The 27,012-nt window shown below is 49.7% G+C and overlaps 1 protein-coding gene across 2 annotated transcripts in view; it reads right to left on the bottom strand.

Moving 5' to 3' along the window:
• GALNT14 (polypeptide N-acetylgalactosaminyltransferase 14) overlaps nt 1-27,012 on the bottom strand; it is a 216,288-nt gene that overhangs the window by 76,999 nt on the left and 112,277 nt on the right. For both annotated transcript variants that reach the window (XM_003481255.4, XM_021087659.1), the window contains exon 2: nt 4,043-4,212. In XM_003481255.4, the coding sequence (XP_003481303.1) occupies nt 4,043-4,212 (170 nt within the window). The remainder of the gene's footprint in view (nt 1-4,042; nt 4,213-27,012) is intronic.

Here is a 27,012-nt window from a genome sequence, read left to right as displayed (position 1 = left end):
ACTGAGCAGGGCCAGGGATCGAATCTTATGGATAGTAGTCAGGTTTGATACCGCTGAGCCATAATGGGAACTCCAGAATATGTGTTTCTAACAAGTCTCCAGGGAATGCCAATGCTGCCGGTCCCCTGGTTTGGGAAACCACGCTTTGAGAACCATTGTTCTAAGCCTTTGCTATTTAAAGTGTGATCCTTGGACCAGGAGCTCAGGTAGCACCGGGGAGCTGGTTAGGAATGCAGATTCTCAGGCAGACCCGCTGAATCAGAGTTTTGACGAGAGCCTCAGATGATTTAAATTTGAGAAACACTTAACTTGGAGCAGCAGTTCTTCACGGCTGCTGGCTTCCAACCAGAATCACTTGGGGAGCTCAGAAAAGAGACACTTCAGCTGGTTGGGGGCTGGGTGACAGCATTTTTTAAAAGCTCCCTAAGTGATTCTTATGAGATTCCTGTATTGAGAACTGCTGGGCCTCCTGCTCATGACCAATACTCTGGCCCATTTCGCCAGCCTTGACCTTAACCTTGGGACGCCTGGCTGTTCCTCCCTGCCCTCCACCACTCCTAACAACCTAGTGATCTTCCCCAGGTGCCCTCCTCGTACTCTGGCTGCATCTCTTGCCTGAACATCTTCGGTTTTCTCTGGAGAACCCTACCTTCCCTTCCACTCTGGACCCTGCAGAGCCAGCCTGCCCACGTTATTACCCTGTAATAATAACAATGGAAGATTTTTGGTTATTTACTAAAGAGTATGTAAATACTAGATTAGTTGATCCTTATTTTAAAAATGCATGAGGTAGGTATCATTGTTATTTTTAGCCCTATTTTCCAAAAGAGGAAAATGTGGACCAGAGAAGCCAGGCAATGGAGAGTTTGCTCAGCTGGTCAGCAGCACAGGCAGGCCTGGAAACAGGATGATGGGATCCCAGAGTCTGTGTCGCTAACCTTGGAGCTGTACTGCCTTCTGCTTGACTCTGCCTTATGGGGAAGACATGGCCTCATCCTTTTGCTGCGGCTGAAAAGGCACATTCACATTTGATTCTTGATAAATCAGGTAACCAAGCAGGGATGGCTTTATGGCAGGGGTTTTCATTGCAATTTTGCTCCCAGGGGACATCTGGAAATGTCTGGAGACATTCTTGGATGTCACGATTTAAGGGATGTTATTGGCATCTAGTGGGTAAAGGCCAGAGATGCTGCTAAACATCCTACAGGGCACAAGCCGTGCCTGCCACAACACATAGTTATCCCGCCCTAAGTGTCAGTCATCACTGAGAATTCCTAGGCAAGTGGATGCGGGTCACCAGCAGCCACAGCTGGTCTGAGCTTGGACATGCAGGGCTCAAGAATGGGTCCCAGGGCTCTGTCAGCTCAGGCGGGCAAGCCCCAGGGCTGCCCCAGGATGAAGTCACGATACAGCCAGGGGCCTGGAATCACAGGATTAAGGGACTTTGCTGGTGACTTCAACCTCATGGACACAGGCTCCCTGAGAGATAAGGATTGGAAGTGGGACCACCCAACAGGACCCATGTGAGGGAGGAGCACTGGGCTCTGCCAGTCTCTGGAACTCCCATCACCACAAGGGTGATCCAGACCTGGGGTCAGTGCTGTACCAAATTTGGCCTGGAGATGGCTAACCAATTGGTGGCTTCTCCCAGGGCTTGCTTGGGGCTGAGCACACGGTAGGTGCCCAATACCCCTGCCACCATGACCTTGGCCTCATTCCCGATGCCCTGTCCTCTCCCCTTCCTGCACCTTCAGATTAGGGTCCATAAATCTGAAATTCTCTGAGTAACACAATCTCAGCTCCCACAGAGCAAGGTCGGCATCCTGAGGCAGACATATGGCTGATACGCTTTTCCTCTTTGTCTTCCCAAAGGCTTGTCTGTACTCTGTCTAAATCCTCTCTTCCTTCTTGCTACAATCCCAGAAGATCACACTTACTGAACAGCAGAAACACACTGGGTCATGCGTGGAGCCTGGAACCGGACATGGGGGACTTATATCCTTGGGGACAGGCTGGGTTCTTCACTCACAACTACCACTGTGTCCAGCCCTTGTGAAACACTTTCATTTCTGCCTCTTGGATCATGGCACAGCTGAATGCAGATCTCAATCCTGCTCAGGGATTCTCGAGAATCTGCCTGCTCAGGGAATGCCTGACGCCTCCCTGCTGCAGGCAGAAGCTTTCAGAGGCGGCTCCAACAGCTCTCACCCAAACGCACAGATGCCTTTCCTGGCCAGGAGGTGTTCCTTGGTCCCTCTGGAGGGCCTGGCATCTGGACTCAAGACAAGGGAAGTACAATCCACTTGAGCTCCAGTGGAATTTCTCAGCCTTCTGCCTCCTCCCTCTTTCCTTTTCTCTTATTGGCTACTCTCTGCTCAGCCAAATAAAATAACCTGATATTTAAATAAAGTTCCTTTTTAAAAAAATTTTTAGGGCCACAGCTATGGCATCTGGAAGTTCCCAGGCTAGGGGTCAAATGTGACCCGCAGCTGCCAGCCTACGCCACAACCACAGCAACACGGGATCCAAGCCACAAGTGCAAGCTACACCGCAGCTCACGGCAACACCAGATCCTTAACCCACTGAGTGAGGCCAGGGATCGAAGCTGCATCCTCATGGATACTAGTTGGGTTCATAACCTGCTGAGCCACAAGGGGAATTTCCTAGTTAAATAAAATCCTATCAGGTGCCAAGGACTGGGTTAAGTGCTAGAGAACTTTAATAGGAATAATACAAGACTCTGACCTAAGCAGCTTTCCGGTGAGCAGTAGGAGTGTTGCGGGTAAAGCCCATCCCCTGGCTCTTTGGTTATAAGGGACTTAGGAGAGAGTTAAGGTCGCAGACTCCGAGTTAGAAGAAGCCACAGGTCACATCCCCATTCAGCCCCCTGGCTTTATTCATGGGGAACCCAGGAGTCCAGCTCCTCTTAGGAATGACGATGATTCAGCAGGTCTGGTGGAGCCCCTCCCCAGGACACAAGCTGGACAAGACACAGTTTCTGAGTTGTGCAGCCTCGTGGGGGTGACCGAGTCCCCTCGCCTTCCCCTATTGTCAGTCTACACACCACCTGGTGGACCAGCCTCATTAGGCATGAAGATTCTTACTGCCCTGCTCCTAAACCCCAGTGTCCACCTTCGGTACCCACAGGCTCAAACAAACACGGAAAGCCAAGAAGCTAACACCAATCCTCCAGCCTCTCGACTTGGCACTGCCTTCAAGCCCCTCTACCCCAAGTCTGCCCGCCTGCTTTTTGGGGTGCAAAGTCAGTTCCTGTGGCAGACAGGAAACACGGCCTCATGGGTCTTTGGCATCACTGGGCCTCCGCTTGGAGGCTAGGAGGGAGGTGGTGGCTGAGACTGGCCTGCTTCCTCAGGCCTCCCCAGGAAGCAAAGGGCTAGCCGGACGCTATAAGGACTGGTAATGAGGCGAAGTGCCATCTCAAAGCCTCTTTTTGCTGGAAAGCAGAGCTTTCCACATTGTTCCAGGCCTGATCTCTGTAACCCATTTGAAGGGGTAGCCTGACCAAGGGGACAGAGGAGCGGAGGCTGCATGAAAGGGCTGCTCCAAGCAGAGGGGGACCCAGTGGCAAGGGAAGAGGCCCTTCCAGCTTCTCTTCTCACGTGAAAAATGTCAAGCTGTCAGAAGAAGGACCTCTCCGAGCGATGGAAGAGGCCACCAGCCTGACTTCCCAGGGGTATGCCCATCCTGCCTTCCCCCAGGGTAAACGCCAGGCCAGGCTCTGGGAAGCTGCCAAGGGAAAATGGGCCCTGGCTGCAGGGTGTTTAGTGCTCCGTGACTTCACGGCAGGTGTGCCTGGGTGGCGGGGAGGTGCAGGTGAGGGAGGCCTCACCTCTCCATGGGGTGCTTCGGGATGGCTCGTGGCCATGAGCAGCACAGACAGGGTGCAGGACCACATCACAGACCCCTTATATCCAAGTGGTAACCAGTGGCTTACCAGCTCCCCTTCCTGGCCCTGGGCACCGCACACATCAAGCCTGCTGTGGGGCTGGCATGACTGTGGGGAGGGGTTGGGAGGAAGTACCTGAAAAGGCGAGTGTCCGGGACCACCCGGTTGCTGGCGACCCGCTCACTCTCCCGCTGGTTGAAAGCATACAGCTTATAGGGATCGTCCCCGACACGCCACTTCTTGGCATTCAGGTATCGCCGCTCATCAAACTGGTCCCACAGGTCATCCCAGTCAGTATCCGAAACCTGTGTGACATGAAAGGGAAGTCCGTGAGAATGGCTCCCCACCCTCCCAGGCCCCTCTGTCTGTCAGCACCCGGCCACAGAGACCAGGTCCATGCAGGCGAGGTTTAGCTCAAAGACGTTAATAAAACCATCAGCAACAGAAAGAATGATGATGACAGAGGCAGCTTCCATGTCATGAGCGTTGTGCTCACATACCAGGCACTGTGCTAGGACCTGTGTTCACATCATCTCTTGTAAACCTCATAGCAGTTCTAGGAGATGGGTGTTGCTCATATGCCCACAACACAGACAAGGAAGTAGGCTGACAGTCCAAGTACCTTGCTCAAGATCCCACAGTTAAGGAGTTCCTGTTGTGGCTCCATGGTAACAAACCCAACTAGCATCATGTGGGTTCAATCCCCGGCCTCGCTCAGTGGGTCAAGGATCCAGCGTAGCTCTGAGCTGTGGTGTAGGCTGCAGATGCAGCTCAGATCTGTCATTGCTGAGGCTATGGCGTAGGCCGGCAGCTGCGGCTCCAATTGGACCCCTAGCTAGGGAACTTCCATATGCCATGGATGTGGCCCTAAAAAAGACCCCCCCCCCAAAAAAAAATCCCACAGTTAAGAAGCAGCAGGGCTGGGACTGGGATTCTAGAACACCAACCCCAGAGGCCACTTCTCCAGGGAAACCAGAGACACCTGGTGAAAAGCGCAGAGGCTGGCACACAGCAGGGGCACACTGACGGTCATTCCTTCCTCTGCCAAAGGAAGGCAGTGATGAGAAGTAGGCGATCCGTCTATAAAGGTGTGCTACTCACTGGGCAGACACTCTGTGTGTCCTTTTCTTCCTGCATCCCAGGAATCTGTGATTATTTTTAACAAGCCTCCATGGGGGAGCAAGTCCTCTCCCTCACCGTACGAGGAGATGGCACTTTTGGAAGTAGGAGGTGGTTTCCACATTCAGAATCTTGTTTCACTTTCCCCAAGACCCTCTGCAGAGTAGGGAAGACAGGTTTCAGAAAGGCAACTGGCTTGTCTGGCGGTGTCCAGCTGGACTGTGGCAGAGCCCAAAGCAGGGTTCTCTCTCCGGCTATCCTGAGCCCTCCAGCTCGGAGGAGACGAGGGGATTCACAAACGTAGGGGACGGCTCCTGCCCAGAGCCCGGGCTTCCTCCACTGCTCTGCAGCCAACAGAGACTCCGCATAGGCCACAGGAGCTGTGGGCTCCAGAGGCTTGGCAAGCTGGCTCCTTCCCTTGACAGCCACTGCCCAGTGGATGGCAGTGCTGCCTCCACTGGGGGAGAGCCAGTCTGGATCAACAAAGACCTTTCGGGTTTATCAAAGCGCAAAGAATACTGAATCTGGAAGAACCTGCTGACCAGGCTCGGACCTGGACCATGAGGGCTGGAGCCCTGGGGCTGGCCTTGTCACCAAGGATGAGATGTTCATTCATGGGTTACTGACCCCTGTGTCTGTGCAAGTATCTGAAGCTGTCCGGGTACCACCCATCCCATCATTGACAAGGATGTCCTTTTGCACTTGGGGCTCATAACAAGTGGGCTCAGGGCAGGCGCCGCAGACAGCGGTGCAGGTGCCCAGCCCACATTTGGCAGGTAAGGGGGGGCGGCTGGCCCACGTGCACTTCATCTCAGGCTCCACTCCATCTTATCTGGTAATTGATCTCTCTCTCTCTCTCTCTCTCTTTCTCTCTCTCTCTCTCTCTCTCTGTTATCTCCTTTTGGAACAGCATTCTCCTGCTAATAGCACAAAATGAAGCATCGGAAACCAGTGATTTTTATCCAATAATTGATTTTATTAATGTCCTGTGATACTGCTACTACATGGAGGCATTCCAGGGGTGTATGAACCCCCCAGCCTGTGCTGTGCCATGCCACAGCCTGACAGCTGTCACCTGTGCTTGGAACATGACCTTAGGGCGACCCTGACTTCCTATTCTTGCGGGGTAGGGCCATGGGGCTCCGACAGTCTTATGACCGATTTAAGTCCACAGCAAATCTCGAAGTAAATTATGAGGCCCCTGTGTGCCAGGGAGGGGAGATGTGGGGATGGAAGGCCCTGGCCATCCAGCGGGTTGCGGTGTCCCAGAGAGACTTGCACAAGGACACGGAGAACAGAGCAGGGAGGGAAATGGGAACAGCTTCCCAGAAGAAGCATCAAATGAGTCAGGACTTGAAGGATGAGCAGGGATGTTGTTCTGCTTAAGGGGAGATGGAGAAGGGAATTATGTGTGCAGTAAAAATCCAGATAAAAGACAGGATGGCTCAGAGGAGGAGCATCTGCTCAGGGAATGGCCACCTCAGGCATAAGGAGGCCAGAGTGTGGACTGCAAGGAAATCAGGAGTGAAAGAAAATTCTAGAACACAGCTGGTCTCGTATGAAACAGTCGGGGGCAAAGTGTCTCTGGCCACATGTGTAGGATGAGGTGGAGGGAGGAGCACACCATAGGGAGACCACTCAGGAGGTGACCTCAGTCCTCTGAGCTGGTGGGGCAGGGGAGCTTGCTGGAGCCCAGGTAGACAGTTCCATCCATCAGCTGGAGAAGCAGGTGGCAGGGCCAGTGCCATGGAAGGCATAGGGGCTGGAGAGAGGGCACTCCACCAGCCTCTTGGCTGCCTCCCAACCTCTATTCTCTCTTCACACCAGACCAGGCTCAGGGCCAAGAAGGCACAAGGCCGGGTGGTTTCCTCTGCTTGGCAATCACCACCCTAAGGGCAGCTAAGCCTCCCTGGCATCCTTGGACATGGTGCCATGAGAACTCAGCTGGCTTCCAGAAAGCCCAGAGCTAGAGCAGCAGCCAGCCTGGCAAGAGAAACTGAACAGTTTGCTGCACTAGATCCATGGTGGGGGGAGGGGTGTCTCCCTATACTGGGGAGCTTGGTGTTCCTAGAATGATATCTGATGTACTAAATAATGGTGAGGCTGTGCTTAAAATAACCCTACCAAAGGAAGAGCAGTTTCTATTTACAAAGCAGCTTGCAGGGACTGCCACGGAATCCTCACGCAACCTCCACCGGGACGGGGCGGGGTCGGCTCGGAGAGGTGAGGTGGCTCATCCGTGCTGGACAGCCAGTAGACACGACCCCAAGCTGGCTCTCCCCAGAACCTCCCAGCATCATGGTCTGATCTATCGACCACAGAACAAGGAGTGTCCTCTCTCCTAAGGGTGCATGGGCAGAGAAAGACCCCCCCACTCCCCGAGGAGTGGAGTGGGGGCCACTCCTGCAGGAAGGGCCAGCCCCTCTTGCCCTGCTTGCCCCAGAACAGACTTGGTCCTCCCGGGATTTCTGAAGGGGCACTGACTTGGCCAGATATGTCCAGTCATAATCTGGACTTGGTTTCCAAGCTCTTCAATTCATAAGTCCTCGTGTCCGGCCACTGCCTTGGGGTCCTCGCCTTCCAGCTCAGGTGGACATCAAGAAAGCTTCTGGAGGGGAATTTTCACCTTTACAAACCTCCCAGCACAGGAAGTGAAACTCTTTTCCAAAACAAGAACACACACCCAGGAACCCCCATAAGGGCCCTCCCCAGAGCTGGGCCAGCACCTACCTGGCCCCTCCCAGCTGCTTCCACTTGACTTTCAAACTGGAATTTATTCAATCAAGAGTGGGTGTGTTTCAAAAGACCACAAACAATCTTTTAAATAGAAAATATCTGATGAAATCAGCCACCCCCGCCCCTCCCAGGGCCAAGCCAGCGCTTAAACAATTTGGCACCAAAAGCGAAAGCCCAAAAGCACATCTGTTAAGCTGCTTCATCTCTTTCCTCCCACCACCTACCCAGCACAGAATCTTGAATCCCCTCTCCTCCCACCTTCCCTGGTCTGTTTCCTCTCACTCTGATTTCAGGCTGATTATTTGGCGCAGGAATCAAGAGTGTAGCCTGCCCTTCTGTTAGGAAGCTGCCTCTATTTCCCACTAATATTTTTGTATCTCTCCCCTTCTCCCCCAGCTTGGTACTACTAATTCCCTCTTATTGATATCATTCTAATTTAAATGAGAAAATCTCCAGCCCTTGCTAAGGCTTCCATCCTGCTCAGAACTGCACCTGACCCTTAAGAGAACGTCTCAGACTCACCCTGTAATAAAGAGCTAACACCGGGGGGGGGGGGGGCACCTATATGTGCCATAAGTACTTACATTTTTTATTTTTTATTTTTGCTCTTTAGGGCTGCACCTGCGGCACATGGAGGTTCCCAGGCTAGGGGTCTAATTGGAGCTGTAGCCGCCAGCCTACACCAGAGCCACCAGCAATGCCAGATCTGAGCCTCATCTACAACCTACACCACAGCTCTTGGCAATGCCAGGTCCTTAACCCACTGAGTGAGGCCAGGGATCAAACCCGAAATCTTGTGGTTTCCTAGTGGGATTCGTTTCCACGGCGCCATGACAGGAACTCCCCATAAGTATTTACATTTAACCCTAATTATCATTGATACCAATACAATCATCCCCATTATAACAGGGGAAACCGAGGCAGAAAGCTAGAGGAACTTGCCCAATGTTACATGGATGTAAGTCCTAGAGCCAGGCTTTAAGCCCAGGGGGCCTAGGGTTGGCTCACGTGCATTCACCCATTAAGTGACTCTGCCTTATCACAGCCTCACTGCCATTTTCCTGGTCTTCTTCACAGGCTCTCTACATGTCTCCCACCATTTTTCTCAGTCCAGTTCTTTCTTTGCTTAGAGATGTTCCTCCAGGTAAGGATGTCTGTACCGCTTTTCACTATCTCCCCCCCTGCTCTTCACACCCCCTTTCTGGGCAGTCATTCTCCTCCCAGCAGTGGGCTGGATCCTGAGAGTCAGGGCAAGGAAAGGGGGACCCTCAGCAGGCAGATACCTTCAGTAAGAAGAGAATGTGACAGACTAACACGAGAAAAGGTCATGAAAAAATGGGCAGAAGATCTAAACAGACAGTTCTCCAAAGAAGACATACAGATGGCCAAAAAACACATGAAAAGATGTTCAGCATCACTCATTATTAGAGAAGTGCAAATCAAAACCACTATGAGGTACCCCTTACACCACCCAGAATGGCCGTCATCCAAACAAGAAGTGCTGGAAAGGGTGTGGAGAAAAAGGTACCCTAGTACACTGTTGGTGGGATTGTAAATTGGTGCAACCACTGTGGAAAGCAGTATGGAGATTCCTCAGAAAACTAAACATAGAACTACCATTTGATCCAGCAATCCCACTCCTAGGCATCTACCGAGAGAAAACCACGACTTGCAAAGACACATGTACTCCAGTGTTCACTGCAGCACTATTTGCAATAGCCAAGACATGGAAACAACCTAAATGTCCATTGACAGAGGAGTGGATCAAGAAGATGTGGTATATATATATATATATATAACTCAGCCATTAAAAGGAAAGAAATACCAGCAATTGTAGCAACATGGATGGACCTAGAAATCATGCAAAGTGAAGTCAGTCAGACAATGAGACACCAACATCAAATGCTATCACTTGCATGTGGAATCTAAAAAAAGGACAGACTGAACTTCTTTGCAGAAGAGATACTGACTCACAGACTGAAAAACTTTTGGTTTCCAAATGAGACAGGTTGTGGGGTGGGGGGAATGCACTGAGGGTTTGGGGTAGAAATGCCTTAAAATTTGTTTGTGATGATTGTTGTACACCTATAAATATAATAAAATTCATTAAGTAATTTAAACAAATAATATACCTGATTAAAGATGCTACAATTTATCTTTCCATCCAAGGTTAGAAACGCCAGTGGAACATTCCACAGCCCAGTGGATTTCCCTCCTGGGTTCGGTCAGGCACACAGAGGTCCCAAGTAGCTCACCCCAAGCCTCAAGGGACTGTAATTTCTAGATGTTTTCTTCTAATATTGAACCGGAATCTGTCTCCTGGTACTATCTCCCTTTGGGGCCTGGTTTTACCCCTGGGGATATCTGACTTTTTTCATACCCTTCAGATATTTAGTGGCAACTATTGAGTCCCCCAGGGTCATCCAGCTCCCACCCTTCGGTTCCATCCCATCAAACCTGCAACCCGGAAAAAACGACACAGAGGAGTACAAAACCTCTACCCAACGATCAAGGATGAACAAGATTAAGTGAAGTCAGGTGGGTTACATCAAGGAATTCAGACAGCCTTGAAACACTTCTGTAGGCATGGAACAGAAGCGACACTGCCCACGATAAGTCTGACATTTATACCCAGGTTTCCAAGACAGAAGCTGCTCGGCGGAATTGTTGTGCCCAGATAATGCCTGATACTTCGTGGGCACACAAAATCACCCATTATAGCTCCCTGTCAGAACCTCAGAGGGAAGTAGCGAGGGAGGAGGTCCCCCAAATGATGTCTTACAAAGTTAATATACAACCGAAAATTGCATCCTCAAATCTCAAAATGAGGAAACAGAGGCACAGGGTGGATAAATACTTTGCTCAAGTTCACACCACTGAGAAGTGTGTCTCAAAGCCCGCAGACCCAGTTCTTATGCCAGCTGTGTGGCCTGAACATCTCATCTCCATGGGTCCAGGCTGGTTCAGGACCACAGCCTCTGGCTTCCCAGCACCGCCTCTGCCTCCTACCTGCTGGAGGCCTCTGCTCTTAGCCCCATATCAGACCAGATACTTGCGAGGACCTTCATGCTAAATTACAGATAGATCCTACATAAATAACAACAAATGTGGTTTTTGCTACATTGCTGGGTTTTCTAGAAGGAAAATCTCTCTCTCTTTTTTTTTTTTTTTTTTTTTTTTTTTTTTTTTTTTTTTTTAGGGCTATACCTGCGGCATATGGAGGTTCCCAGGCTATGGGTCGAATTTGATCTGTAGTTGACGGCCTACACCATAGCCACAGCAACATCAGAGCCGAGCCGCATCTGCGACCCACAGCTTACAGCAATGCCGGATCCTTAACCCACTGAGCAAGGCCAGGGATCGAACCTGCAACCTCATGGTTCCTAGTCGGATTCGTTTCCGCTATGCTAGGACGGGAACTCCTAGAAGGAGAATCTTCAATACGAGAGGAGGGGCAAAGCCAGGGGAAAGCCACTGATGCTGAAGTCAGAGTGGGGATAGTGGAACGGTAAGTGATGACAAGTGAGGCTGCCCTGAGGGCAAAGGTCATGAAGAAAGTAAAGCCTGGTCCTAAAAGGTAGATAAGCTGAAACCGAGTCTCCCATAGTTAAGGCTAAGAAGGTGGACTTAATGGTCCCAGGTCAGTTGTAACCTGCCTCCCAGCAGAAGCAAATATACATCCTAACTGGAGGAGAACATCTCCAAGGTAGAACCCCCAGAATTCCCGCAGAGCTCAACAAAAGATGAAATCACAAGAAAAAATGATCAGACCCACAAGGAAACAAGTCACTATAAGGGAGAGTCAGTAGAAAGGCTAAACAACCTACACTGATCCTCCGTGAAAATCGGACACAGCAATTACAGGTAAAAAATAAATTATATATAGGTTGTAATGTGGAGTTAAAAACTTAAGAACAAAAGTTCTTTGAAAAAGAACCAAGCAGAATTTTTAGAGGCAAAAATATATATATATATATATATATATATATATAATAATGATTGAGAGCCAAAGAGAAATGTTTACAATCTTCAAAGCATTTTCACTGGAACGAATCATTTGTATTACCCCTATGCAGTCAGCAGGCCAGTCAGGTTGCTCCCATTTTGCAGAATGGAAAATTGAGGCTCAGGAAAGCAAAAGAGCTGGCTCAAGACCATTTAGATAGTGAGTTCACTTCTCAGATCCTAACTCAGGCCTTCTGACCTCGAAGCTTGTGTTCTTTCCCCATCACCGGATATTTCACGCATCCCCAGGGCTCCCTTGCTCCCCCTGCTGGGAAGTCACAAGATGAGAAGGATCTGCTGGCCTCTCCACTGCTCTGCCATCCACCCAGCTGGGGAGTGATGTTATGTCTCCCACGGCCAGTCAAGGCAGGGGAGAGGACAGCATAATCTCTCATTATGCTAGCACTGCTCTAGAAGTCCCACCTAGTGTGAACGGTTTGGGAGAGGAGTGGCTGCAGCTAAGAGACTCCCCACCATGTACAGGAACCACTCAAACAAAGGAGGGGTGAGCCAGCCCTTTGCTCACCCACCTGGGCTCATGACAAAGGAAAGAGCTGTGAAATCTTCCTTCATCCAGGGACAGCACATCAATTATGGATTATTAGATAAGATCTCCATTTTAATATTTCCACCATGTATTATCACCCCTTCCTCTCACTGGAATTCTGTCTTGGGAGTTATTTAACTGATGTGCAGAAATCTAAATTTAATTTATTATGATCTAACTCACTTTAGAAGCCAAATTACCCTGCACTGGAGAAGGATCAAGTCAATATCCCACTTGGCTTTCTATTTATCTTCTGCACGATTTTCTCTCCTTCTCTTTAGTATTCATTTTATCTCGGGTGCTGGTGATAAATTTAAATTTTCCTCAGAATTAGGCAATTGCTCCTTCAATGTTGTAGTTTAATGGTTAGTATTAATTATATGAAAGTCACTCTTTAAAGAATTTGATAGATGGAATGGACATATAATAGAGGAGGAAAGGGCTATTTCTCAGACCAAATGAGGTAGCAGATAATTCAGCAGGGATGAGTTTACTTTTCTCTTCTACCTCTTTCTGGCTCTTTTCCCCATTTTCTTTCTCACCTCTGCTCCTTCAAGAGCCAGGTGCTGAGAAACTGGGTCTGCTGTGGCTTTCCAGGGCCGCTGCAGGGAGAGGGGGCTGATAGCTGGACCTCTCTGCATTGCTGCTTTTAATCTCATTCAGTTTCTGACAAGAGCCACCACCGAGCTCTCTCCTCCTGCAACCACCCCCATGTACACACTCATCACCTCTTTTCCAATTGTGCATCAGAGGCAAATACAGCTTTGGGGGATGCTTTGAGCTTTCTGGAAGAAGAAAAGTTCTGAGAATTATTCTAATTGCCTGAAAACTCCAACTGTGAAATATAATGTGATTAACAGAATGGACAGAAGCCCAGCTTTTGTTTCTGGAATGGGAAAAAAAAAAAAGAATCTCATGCAATTTGGGCCTTATATGGAGCTGAATTTGCTTGCTAATTAGCATAAAGGGGAGGTGCCATGGAAAGTATAAATGCGCGTGACTGGGCAGGAAGGTCTGGTCCTCCTGCACGTGCCAGAGCTCTAATGTTCCATGTCAACTCCCTGCCTCCCCAACGTCCTATACATTCTACCACCAAAGACCAAACCCAGAGCTCCTTTATGGAGATGGACTCCTGATATGATCTGTTGTTTGCTGGCAGAACACCTCCCAGCTGTTGGTGGGTATGAAGATGGAGGGAGAGTCATCCCATTCCCATCACTGATTTCTGCATCCTTGTTGTGTTCTAAGACGGGAGCAGTAAACAGAGCATGGGAACAAAGGAAGCCTCTGTCCCTTCCAGCTCTGAAATCCAGGAAGCAAGAGCTCAAGTGGGGAGGGAGCCCAGTAACCACACGTGGCTCAGGAGGAAGAGGATTTGGTGAACTGCATCGTGGTGCAGGGAGGGTGCTTTTGCCTGTAAGTAACAGAGGCTGATGCTGGAGGACACAGGCCTGAAGAGACAGAAGCAGTGCTCAGGGGAGACCAAGGAGAAGCCCTGGGCTGAGGGAGAGGAAGCTGGAAGTGGGTGCAGGAAGGGAGGCCTCCAGCTAAAGAGAACTGGACACTGAAATGCATTGTCTCTGGTGTGGACAGCTGAGTCATCTTGGGCACAGGGACACCCATTGGGCTGAGGGCAGGTCTGCTAGGGTGACGCGGCAGCCATCTCCCAGGGCAGGGGTGCAAAAGAAGAGGCCAGCTCCTCCTAGGTGGTCCAGTAGCATGGCCAGAGTGGCCTCCAGCACGACAGAGATGGGCACCATGGTCAGAGGCTCACTCACAAGGAGCAGGACAAAAACAAAACACTAAAAACAAGATCTGGATTTCCCAGTGACAGAAGAAATCCCTCTTCACCTGCACAGGGCCAGGAAATATCCTAAGGCATTATCAGAAACCTCACTGGCCTCAAGGAATAGCTGGGCAGGCAAGCAATATTCAGGGGCCTAACTGGACCACGGTGTGCAGCAAGGGTCACAAATGAACCTGCCTTCAGGGTCACTGGGAACACAAATGTGAGCGAAGACCTTGCAGGTGCCACATAATACCTGCCTAGTGACACTGCCTTAAACTTCCCCTTAAGGTGAAACGAAATATGCCCATGGGGTAAGTCTGGCCTACAGGCTACATAACCGTGACCCAGGGTCAGTCACAGAATATGTTCATGACATGTCATGTTCACGACATCACATTCGTGACATGACCCAGGGTGGGTCCTGGAGGAGGGTAAAGAAAGATAAAGGAGGAAAGGATGAAATGAAGGGGACAAGTGCTCATTGTAAATGTTAGGCTTTTGTGACTTCTTCAAGGGCCCTTCATCTGGGCAGAAACGCAGCGGCGACAAGAGAGCTGGTGTGTGGGAAGGTGGAGATGGCAGAGAAGGGGAGGCACAGCCCCAGAGATGATCCTATAATTCCTTTCCATGGTCCTGTCGATGCCACAAGAGGACAGGAATCGGGAAAGCCGGTCCCAACCTGGCTCCGCTCTGTGCCTGCGGTTGGCTTCTTCCTCCATCCCAAGGGCAATACTAACCTCTACCCTACATAATTTTACAGGCCTGGATTAGGTCTCAAAAATGAGATAAGACAGGAGAAACTGCATGGCAAAACAAAATGCAAATGTAACATATTATTACTGTCAACGCTGCTGTGGTTACTATTATTTCTTTGGGGGACTGAATGCTAACAGAGAGAAATTTACAATTTTACAAGCCAGTCAGCTAATTCTGCCCTTAGCTTCTTCCTTCCCTGTGGCAGAAATGGGGTCTCTGGCTACATCCTCAGGTGACTGGATGCACCCCCTTACTGTCTGGCTGGGATGGAAGCCAAAGGTCATTGTCAATGCCGAAGTTTCCTGGGGCTCAGGTGGGCTCATTCATCCAAAAGCCCCAACTCAGATATGGGTTTGAGCATATGTGTGCCATGAAAACGACACTACCAGAAAACTGCTTTTAAAACACGTAATTTCTAGCTGGGAAGGCTAGAAATTGAGCTCTTCGTGGCCCCTGTGCTAATTGACTTTTTTACGTGTGTGGAGGTGGGGCCTGGGGCAGGTACGGAAGCTGTGCTGGGTGATTCTGGATGGGGAGACTTGGGGATCTCAGGGGTGAGGTCAGAAACCTGAACCTGCTTGAGACCCCAAGGCTCCCATGAGGCCAAGGAGCCCTGGACATCAGGGCTCCCTGCTTGACCGCTGGTCCCCCTCCTGCTCTGGATGCATTGGCCCCAAAGGGTCTTCTCCAGGCCCCCTGGGACTTGGCTAGAAGGGCCAGCCCTTCTGGAGGAACGTGTTCAGCAAGATTGGCAGCTTCACCAAATCACCCTCGACATTCTTCTCAGGCAAAGGGGACCTTGGAGAAGTCAGGATGGAGATGGTTGCGGGAAGCCGAGGCAAGGGACCCACTTGAAACGGAGATTGGCGATTATCTCGCTCACTGGACCTAGTCACTCAGAACAGCAACCACAACTAAGCGTTTTGTGGCATTTACTGTGTGCTAGGCTCTGTCCTAAAGACATCATTCCTTGCATCCCCAGAACAAACCTGAAGCAGGTGCTATAATGAACCCTATTTTATTGAAGGCGAAACGGAGATGTGGGAAGCTCAAGGGACTCAGCCAAGGTCATACAACTAGAGGTGCTGGGATTAAGCCCAGGCAGGTGGGCTCCGTCACGTCCTGACCAGGACCTGCAGTGTCAGAGGGCTGTTCACGGAGGGAGGTTTCCAAAGCCAGCCCCTGCTAAGAAGAGGGAGGGACGGGGAGGAGGCTCCCGCCAGAAGCCCCACCATATGCTTTCCTCCAAGGCTATCCTGGAAACACCTACCCTCATCCGCAGGTCCAAAGGAGTTAAACTAGACCTTCTGGCTGAAAAGAGAGTTTCAGAGTCGTGCCCCTAAGCCCTGTCATTCATTTCCCCAAAGGTGACATTAGCAAGACGCTTGGAGCTCTTGGCTGAGAAGAACTTTTCCTCTGTCTTCTACGGCTCCTCCGAGGTGTGGGCTAGATCTCCCCCTCGTGTGCATGAGGGCCCAGGGCTTAGCACATTTTCTATATGCTCTGCAAATAAGGTGACATCCAGATACCCTCCAGCTCCCTCAAATCTGGGTCAGCTACTGAATATGTAGGTGCAGGGTTGGCATGGAGAACTTTGAAGGGACTTTATCTCCCAGGATGCCATGGGGGCCGCTGGCTGGCTTTCAGTGCAAGGGGCCCTTTTATGTCAAAAGCAGACCCAGAGACTGGGCATTAGGGCTGCTGAACCTGGGGAGGGGAGGGATGCCTGCCTCCACCAAGGGCAAAATTAGCACTGCAGGTGACACAGCAAGTGCTAAGGCCAGTGAGTGGAAAAAAGTGAGAGAAACCCTTAGGAGGCTGTCCTAAATACTGACCATCTCTACAGCCCAGCAGGAATCTCGCCCGTGGCACGAACTATGAAGAAGGGATTTCTAAAGCACTTGCTTATGTAAACAATACACACAGGGCCATTCCTCTCAGGAAGCATTAATAAGGGCTCCCCAAATGCCATGCTCCTCACCCGCCAGTCTTGTCCATTCCACCCATGGCCTGATCCCTTCTGCAGGTTAATCCCAAACCGCGAGAGGGATTTAAAGTGCCAGCATCTCTCGCACTTTAATTCAACCTCTTTTAACCCCCAGTGATTTTCTCTTTCAAAGCCTTCTTCAGAGTAAGACGTACTCTCCCTTTAACCACACATGGGACTCTGTGGGAATCCAGATTTACAATTCTGATACCTCAGGAAGAGATTAATCACTTGGCTAGAGCTGTTTTGGTTTACATTTTATTTCATAAGAACACTCACTCCAAGATCCCTTGAAGTAATCCATTTCCTTAGCGCATTAAAATTAGACTCCGGTTGGTGACCGAGAAAATTCAGCATCTCAACTTTTGCTGAGCACTATTCTGGGAAGGAGGGAGAAACCATCAAAGCCCCGTTGCCCAGAGCCTCTCCATCCACCAACGTTCTCAGCTTGGACTTGCAGAAGCAGGGATCCCAGCCCGCTGACCCGCCCTCTTTCCTCCTGCAATGCCTTACGTTAAGTCTCGGGTTCAGTTTCTTCCCAAAAGAAGGGAGTCAATGCCAATGGCATGACTCCAACCCTGACATGTTTCAACACCATCCTCTTTCTTCAGTTTCCCAAGGATTCTCTCTGTGGGCTCTTCCAGCCTCAGGATCTTCAATCTGCAGAGGTGGCATCCTCTTGCCTCCTTCCCTAGGTGGCTCAGTGCCAGGCGCCCCCTGGCTTGACCGTCTTCGGCCTCATGAAAGAGCCTCTCCCAGCATATTAAACATTAAGACTTTCCAGGCAGCAGAGAGGACCGTACCTTCTGGTCTGCCTCTGAAAGCCGGGCTGGGAAAGCAGCAGCCGAGTGGGGGCGGCAGGAGGGCGGGGTGTGTGGAGAAAGTAGGTCATTAGTGGCAAAGACTACAATTTTCGAGCAGTTGTTAATGCTTTGTTTATATGGATTTCTCCAAATGTGACATTTTAATGGCATCATAATTGTGTGATTACAGTGCTGTCGACACTGCTCTGGGAGGAGAGGCGACGGGGACTCCGGCGACCTGCTGGGGGAGGCGGCTCCCTGTACCAGCAGCCACAGGGATGGGCTCAGTCCTGCTCAGGCCAGGATGCCTGATGAGCGTGAGAAGTGGCTCCCCAGAGGGCCCTGTTTGAAACAGGAGCCATCTGTTTCCAGGAAACGTGCACCCAGCCTAGGCCTTGGATGAAAGCAGTGCCCGGGGCAGCAGGAGGGAGATGAGGGGACCACCCATCACGGCTGCCCTTGGCATTCGCTTCATTTGTTTATTCCTTATTTCTTGGGCTCTATTGCAATCTAAAGGAAAAGGTGACAGATGTTCAGAACAATGGAAACAAATTAAGAAGGAGGGAGCGGCAAGGCCAAGGATCCCACGTTGACCAGGTGCCACTGGGTGCCCGGCACTGAGCCAGGATCTGGCACATTCCTCTCTCTCGTTCCCTCAGCCACCTCCACCAGACTGGGGAAGCCCTCTTCCGGGGCTCTTGCCCTTAGGCTTCCAGAAACCCTCTCCCTTGGGTTTCTCCTCATCCTCTAGCCTCTTCCCCATCTCCTTTGCTGCCTTCTCCTCCTCCCTGGCTTCTAAATGTTGGAATTGCCTGTGGATTTAAGCCTGGTCCACTCCCCACTCCCACCCCACCACCTTTCTTTATGCTCAGCACAGGTGACTTTTTCTGTTTCTGTGACTTCAAAGCCTTTTATAGGTGGGTGATTCCCAATCTGTCTTTCCAACCTGGATCTCTTTTCTGAGCTCACGTCTGGGTTAAACAGATGCCCACCACCCATGACCAGTTGGGTGTCTCATACACATGTCTCCCTGAGTAGGTCCCAAATGCGGCTCCCGACCTTCCCGTCACAACCAGCGCCTCGTCCAGTCTGTTGCACGTGAGGGAACCTCGCCATCATCCACGCAGCTGCTCAACCAGGAATCCGAGTCATCCTCCACACGCCCTTCTTTGGCCCTCATCTTCCCCCGACCACCTGGACCCCTCCACCCCCCCCCAACACACACACAGCTAACCCATCACCACGGCCTCCTGATTCTACCTCCAAAGCAAATCTCTATCCATCCCCTGACCGCCCCCATCTCTACAACCACCACCACTGACTCCTTTCTGGAATACTGACTGTAACAGGCCTCAACTCCATATTATTATTTTGTTGCTTTTTAGGGCCACACCTGTAGCATATGGAGGTTCCCAGGCCAGGGGTCTAATTGGAGCGACAGCAATTGGCCTACGCCACAGGCACAGCAACACGGGATCCGAGCTGCATCTGTGACCTACGGCACAGCTCACAGCAACACCAGATCCTTAACCCACTGAGTGAGGCCAGGGATCGAACCTGCAACCTCACGGTTCCTAGTTAGATTCCTTTCCGCTGCACCATGACAGGAACTCCTACTCCATATTTCTAATTTTGGCCCCAACAATCTTCTTAATATGACTGATCCTCTGTCTTCCATCCTGGCTCAGAACCTCTCCAGTGGTTCCCCACTGCACTCAGAACACCATCCACAGTCTGTCCAGGCCCTGCCTGATCTGGCCCCTCAAATTCCCTAGCCTCATCCCATTCTCTGTTCCCCTCTCTGTTTATTCTGCTCCAGTCATACTGGCCTGTCTGCAGCTGGCGAAACAAGTCGAGATCTTTCCCACCTGAATATTGGCTCCCCAGAATTCATCTGCTGAAATCTCCAGTCTCTCAGAGTGTAACCGTGTTTGGAGATAGGGCCTTTGGAGGGGAATTAAGGTTAAATGAGGTTACACGGATGGGCCCTAATCCACATGACTGCATTTGGAGACAGGGCCTTCAAAGAGGTGATAAAGTTCAAATGAGGCCATCAGAGTGGAGCCCTAATCCCCTAGGACTGGTGTCCTTTTAAAAAGAGGTAGGGACACCAGGGGTGCCCTCCTACAGAGAAAAGACTATAATGAGAAGGTGACCATCTGCAAGCCAAGGAGAGAGACCTCAGAAGAAACTAGCACTGTCGACGCCTTGATCTTAGATGGCAGGCCTCCAGAACGTTGAGAAAATAAACGTCTGTAGCTTAAGCCAGAATACCCAGTCTGCAGTATCTTGCGATGGCTGTTCTGCTAACTAATCCACCAGCTCAGGCCTCCATGCTTGCTGTACACTCTGCCCTGAATATTCTTTATCCCAGCAACTCCTATTCACCCGTCAGCTCTCAACTAAGTGTTGTATCTTTTCTTGTTTTGATTCTTCATTTTAAAAAAATGTTACTTTATTACTTAAAAAAATGCTTTTGTTAAAATTCTTTTATTATTTTTAAAATAAGTTTTGGCGGTCCCGTTGTGGCTCGGCAGTTAACAGACCAGACTGGGATCCATGAGGATGTGGGTTCGATCCCTGGCCTTGCTCAGTGGGTTAAGCATCTGGAGTTGCCGTGAGCTGTGGTGTAGGCCGCAGATGTGGCTCGGATCTGGCATGGCTGTGGCTGTGGTGTACGCTGGCAGCTGTAGCTCCCGTTCGACCCCTAGACTGGGAACTTCCCTATGCCACAGGTCCAGCCCTAAAAAGAGAAAAAAAAAAAATTCCCCATGCTGTTCAGTAGGCCCCTGTTTCCTGTCTATTCTATCTATATAGTAGTGTGTATATATCAATCCCAACCCCCTAATTTAATCCCCCACTTTGGTAAACATAAGTTTAGTTCCTAGAAATCATTATACTAAGTGAAGTAAATCAGACAGAGAAAGACAAATATCATCCGAGATCACTAATATGTGGAATCTAATAGAAATGATACAACAGAACTCACAAAACAGAAACAGACTCGAAGATTAAGTGTTATATCGTTAAAGGGGGCTTCCAAGAAACTAGAGGCTGAAAAAATTCCCTCCTATACTCTCCTAGAACCTCAAACATCCCTTTGATAGGACCTGGGAGTCCCAGTCTGTACAGAGCTACATTATCTAATTATATACATTTCAGGCCTGCCTCTCCAGCCCGGCCACATCCCTCTTCGAGAGCAGGGACCGCATTTGTTTTGCTCACCACAGTTGGCGTTATTGCACAGCACCTGCTATACATTCTGCAACATTTGTTGAATACATGACTCAGTGGATGTTAATTATCTCATTTAATCCTCTTAAAATCCCCAAGATTTCGCTATTATTATTCCCATGTCATATACAAGCAGAGCTGGGAGCAGAGAGGTACACATGCCCAAGGGCAGCCATCAGGGAAGCAGCAGGACGGGAAGCTGAGCAGAACCATATGCCTGTAAAAAAAAAACCTCACAGCGGTCCTGCCTATCCTGGGAAGGGATCACCAGCCAGGGAGGGGGCAAGTCCTGGCTTAGGCCTGGAGGTATGGATGGGACTGAGACATGAGGGAGGGATGGAGTGGAGGCCCCCAGGACTGAGTGCGCCTTCCCCCTCCCCCAGTTACTGTCCCTGTGACCTTGGGAGAGCGATTCACTCCTCCTCCTCTACTGAGTGGGCCTCAGCCACCTATTCTGTAAAACCATGATGCTGTTGTGTAAACAAACAGACCAAGTAAAGCACTGAGCTCTTCTGTGCTGTGCACACACAAGCTCAGTGAATGGTGGCTGCAGCTTCATTCATTAGTAAAGGGAAGACAGCATGCTGTGTCCATGGGCAGGAAGTGACCTCGCCAGGGAGGCAAAGAGGATTCTCAGAATGATCCAGGAGATCAGGCTTTTAGATCCTGCCACCTTGTATCCTTGGGTCAATCACTTCTACTCACTGGCTACTTTCCCCACCTGCCAAATGTAGGCATTAGAGAGAGAAGGCATTCTTAACTCTTGTGAGGACAGATGGCTCCCTTTTCAATGGGATGGAAGTTCTTCTCCCCAGAGGAATATCTTTGCAGACACAGATGTGAATTTCTGCTTACAGTATCAAGGACCCAGTGGCATCCCGGAGCTCCAGAAGGCACCTGGCTTTCAAGTCCGGTATAGAAGGGTGGGTGCCTCCCTAAAAAGATGAGCTCACGTGGGCACACCTGCCTGTCAGGGAAGAGATGGATGATGTGCTCCTTCCCCTCCTAAGGTAGCCTGTGGTGGGGAAGCCGGTTCCCCAGCTCTGCCAGCCTCCGCCCATCCCGTGCTGAGCACAGTAATGAGACATGCTGTGCAGAGGGACCCCATAATTGGTCCCTGCTCTGTGCCATGCTGGGAAAAGATAACAACCTTGAGATATATTAGCCAGATGTGTAGCCCCTGCCATCTGGATGGTTCTAGAAAACATCTCTAGAGGTCCACAAGGGAATAGCACTGGGAGGAAAAGCTAGGTGTCCTTCGGTGCTGCCCAGAAGCTGAGGGTGTCTGAAAACGGGGCAGGGACAAAGAAGGGTGGGGGTGTCAGCCTGTTTCAGGAATCTCTCTACTCCCTGGTACCCCAGCTCTGAGTACAAAAGATATTTCCTTGGCCTCTTAGCCGAGCTGACTAATAGATATGTTCTGAGGATGTAAGTCTTTAGATCTGTATTTAATTTTCGCACTGTTGCTGGAGTGACTTGTCTAAAATACATTTGGATCCTATCAACAATAAAGGCTGAGTTCCTTCCCATGGCCTGTGAGTCCTTTGCTGGACATCAGGCCTCACGTGGCTCGATCTCGGTCCCTGCAACAGGTAGCCTCACACTAAACTGCCACCAACAGCACTGAAAGAAAGTTGGGAAAATCTGGTCCCTGCGATCTGAAGCTGTCCCCTTCTCTTACGTCATGGCACTTATTATAATCACCTGTTATTGGGTCTTCTCCCAAACTGCATATGCCTTAGACGCAGGAACAAGAGTTTTCTCTCTGACTCCCTGCATGTGGGAGAGGCTGGGTGTCCTGACAAAGGCCATTCGCAGCCTCAGACCAGCTCTCCCTCCCCACCCTCGCCCTGGCCAAGGCTCCCAGGCTGCAGAAAAGTGAACAGAACACAGAGCCCCCAGCCCTCAAACTACATTTGATGGAGAAAATGAAAAGGCTCAAACATGCTGAGAAAGGGGTCAAGAGGTGAATCAGAGTCAGTAGCAAATAGGAAATTGAAAACATACCACAGGGCAATGATGCACATGTCACTGGGAGGGGAGCAAAAACAAAGAAATTGAGCATGGTATGAAGAAAAAATTAAAAACCCCACTGTGCACACACAGAAACCAAAATCTCCAGTCTGAAAGAAAACGTAAGCTAAGGAACAGAAAGAAATTATACAAACATGCTTCATGTTATAACTTAAAAACACGAATTAAGTAAAACAAGAACTAAAGATTAGATGATAAAACAAAGAAATGAAATGAAGGATTATAAAATCAAGAACTACTAAATGCTTTTGAAGAACCAACAGAGAAATGCAGAAATTCCAAGAAGCAAAGACACAGCAGAAAACCTAATTTCTGACACCAACTAACGGGTCCCATCCCCGTCTGCCACCCACTAGCAGTGGGTCTTCAGACAAGTCCCTGTGATGGCAGAGGAGAACTGCTCAAGTTATTGAAGCAACTAGAGGAGAGAAAAACCATGCAGAAAAGCAAAGGTGACCCAGCATCAGAAAACCGGTGAACCTGAAGCCAAGACACAAGGGGAACACTCAAAAAGGTATTTATCTTTTTATTTTAAGCCCCTGAAATGAATAAAGAATGGAATTTACACAACAAAAGAGCATGCCACGTTCCACAAAAAATTGACACAAGACAATTGACCCAGAGACAGTTCCTGGTTTAGGTATTGAACTTGGACTATTAAGAGAAAAATAAGAGTTCCCGTCGTGGAGCAGTGGTTAACGAATCCGACTAGGAACCATGAGGTGGCGGGTTCGATCCTTGCCCTTGCTCAGTGGGTTAACAATCCGGCGTTGCCGTGACCTATGGTGTAGGTTGCAGACACAGCTCCGATCTGGTGCTGCTGTGGCTGTGGTGTAGGCCAGCAGCTACAGCTCTGATTAGACCCCTAGCCTGGGAACCTCCATATGCCGCAGGAGTGGCCCAAGAAATGGCAAAAAGACCAAAAAAAAAGGGGGGGGGAGAAAAATCATCAAGCATCCAGGGGGAACTAACAAGTGATCTTCTCATCTACAAAAGGGAAAACGTTTGCAGACTTCAAACTTCCCCAGTGAAGGATTCATCGTCAGATGACAGTGAAGGAAAACCCACAAAGGCTACTTCCAGGTGTGACCTGAGAGCATCTTAACCTGTTCAAGCGTGGAAGGTGAGAGATGGACCTTCCCACCATCAGAGAACTCAGCGATCACAGCAACTCTGAGCCCATTTTGAAGAATCTACTAAGTGACAACATCCAGCCAATGAAGAGATGGTTCAAAATGAAAAGCCCAGTTACGGAGTATAGGAACCAGCAGCATATTGCGTCTATTTCAGTATGAAATTAAAATGAAACAGCTATGGGAATGGTCATATGATACTGTGAAAATGTCACAGATTTATGACAATCTGAAAATAATAATAACGTGGCTTTAGGCTTCTAACTCTGTAAGTTTATATGAAAGCTGCTAATAAGGAACAAAAATAGACCTGTTTTCTTGATACCTGGGCTCCGATGCCAGCTCTACCACTCACTATTTGTGTGGTTGGAGGAAGTTACCTAACCTGTTTGAGCCTCAGTTCTCTCACCTGCCAAATGGGGAGCATCATGTCTATCTCAGGGTTTAAGAATTAAATGAAAGTGGAGAAAAAAAGCAGTGACTTGCCCATAATAACTATTCACTGAGGGGTGAAGGAGACCAAAGATAAGATGAAAACAGGAATAAGGGTGGGCACCCCTACACCAACCCTCCCCCGCTCCAAAGGCAAGAGCAGGAACCACTGCTCTGGGTCTGGATACTCACAGGAAACTCTGGCCCTTCACAAAGGTCCCCATGCCAGCGCTCTAAGTCAGGGCATGACAACAAGAGAGGTGTGGGGTCCCCACTGTCCAACCAGGCACAAAACAGCCCCCTTGCCTCAGAAGACTGAAAGGGAGGCAGGACTTGCCCGCAGGTGAGGAGCAGGGTGCGAGGTGGTTGGTTCCCATGTGCCAGCCTGCAGGTACCTCTGCCTCATTGCCTGAGGCCAGGATCAGACCCGAGGGATGGGCCACCTTGGGGAACACGGCACATGGAGGTCAGGAAGCTGAGCTCTAGAGCTGGCACAGGCACCCGCTTCCTCCTCTCCACCTGTGTGTCTCTGTCCTCATCCCTGAAGTAAGAGGGTGGGAGTCATTGATCTTGAAGTGCTCTGGTTTACTGTGTGCAGAGAGCGCAGAGTTCCCAGTAGGCTGCATCCAACACATGACATCTTTGTGGCCACAATTGATTCAACAAGCACACCGAAGGAAGGAGAGACAAAGGCCAAGGAAACAGGAGACTGGCATGTAAATGATCAGGAAAGGAAGCAGGGAAGGCTAATAAAGTTCTGGAGCCTGTGAAAAGACCAACCAGGACCGGCAGCCACACAGCCGTGTCAGCTCACTGCCTGCAGAGAAGGCTGGGAGGTAGCTGCCTGCAACCTGTGCAGAATACCCCAAATTCCACTCTTGATGTGAGACCTGCTGGGAGCTTCCACCTTGGTGCAATGGGATCAGTGGTGTCTCTGGAGCACTAGGACGCAGGTTCGATCCCCAGCTGCAGGTCGCAACTGCAGCTCAGAGCTAATCCCGGGCCTGAGGAACTCCACATGCCTCGGGGTGGCCAAAAAAAAAAAAAGTCAACTCCATCTTATAAAAAGTGTCCAGAAAACAGCATAAAAACTGCATTCACCTATCCTAAAACCTGAGTCCAAAGAGGCTATTTGTACAGTTTCAAATCATAGCCCTCAAAGATTTAAATTAACTACAAAGGGAAAAAATTGGTACTTTAGAATAGTTCTCCAGCAGGCACCACCTTAGAGAAGGGGTCAAGGTTAAGATCACACTAATAAGACACATCAATAGCATGTCTCCCCTGAAATGATGCTCTGAGAAGGACTCAATGTGACCTCTGTACCATCCTCATCCAAAGCCTAGAAACTCAATCTAATCAGGAGAAAACATCAGACAAACCCAATTGAGAGACATTCTACAAAATAACTGACTGGTACTCCTCAACGTGTCAAGGGCACTGAAGACCTGGAAAGAGAGGAACCATCACAGATCGGAAGAGATGGAGGGGGCAAAACAATTGAAGGCAATGTGCAATCCGGAACTGGAGCCCGCAAGAGACAAAGGCCATTAGTAGAAAAACTGGAAAAGTGAAAAACTGCAGTTTAGTTCATAGTGGGCCTGTAGTTTAGTTAATAACAGCATACCTGTGTTAATTTCCTGAGTTTGATAATTATACTATGGTTATACACGATGTTAGGAAAAGCTGGGTGAAGGGTATAGGAGGATTTTCCAGACTATCTTTGCAATTTTTCTATAAATCTAAAAGCATTTTAAATAAAAAGTTATTTTTTAAAAGAAGCATGCATCTGTCCAAACCCACAGACCACTGAGCTCTCTAAAACTACCTCCTACCCCCTACATAAGTCCATTCCACCACTGCCAGTCACTTGTGCCCCTGCTGTGCCCAGACCAGGGCAGCAGTGTGTGTGTGTGTGTGTGTGTGTGTGTGTGTGTGTGTGTGTCTGTGTGTGCGATGTAGGCCTTAGTCAGCCGGCTACAAAACAGTGAAGCATGACCAAGATGTGCACAGGTCATGAAGTCTGTGTGGGTTCAAAGCCCAGCTTGGACATGCCCTTGCGGGGTGATCCTTGAAAAATTACCTAACCTCTTTATGCCTGAGTTTCCTTACTGGTAAAATGAGACTAGAAAACCATGCCCACAGAGAGGGTACAAGATGCTATTAGTATCTCACCTTGATATTTTCCCCGAGCTCAGGGCACCCTGTCCCTCAGCTGATTCTTTGCTGCTAATGACCTAATGGCTCAAAGCTGTTTCCTTCTCCAGAGGATGCACCCCATGAAGAAGGACTCTGGTAGGGTCCCCTCCTGGGAGTAACCCAGAAGTCAATGACCAACTGACACAGGGCACCAAAGGCCAGACTTCTTACATGAAAGTGGGACCAGCTCTGAAGCATTTCATAATCCAGAGCTCCTTGTGGGACCAGGTTAAAGTGAGTCTGCTGTGGAGACAACATCCCTGCCCCATTCTGGTTCCCTGAGGCCCCTCCTCCTGGAAGCATGCCCCAAATAAGCCACATTCACAAGGAT

The sequence above is a fragment of the Sus scrofa genome, chromosome 3 (genome assembly GCF_000003025.6).
Source record: "Sus scrofa isolate TJ Tabasco breed Duroc chromosome 3, Sscrofa11.1, whole genome shotgun sequence".
NCBI classification, from domain to species: Eukaryota; Metazoa; Chordata; class Mammalia; order Artiodactyla; family Suidae; genus Sus; species Sus scrofa.
The sequence above is the reverse complement of the archived record's forward strand: the minus strand, read 5'-3'. Positions and strand labels throughout refer to the sequence as shown.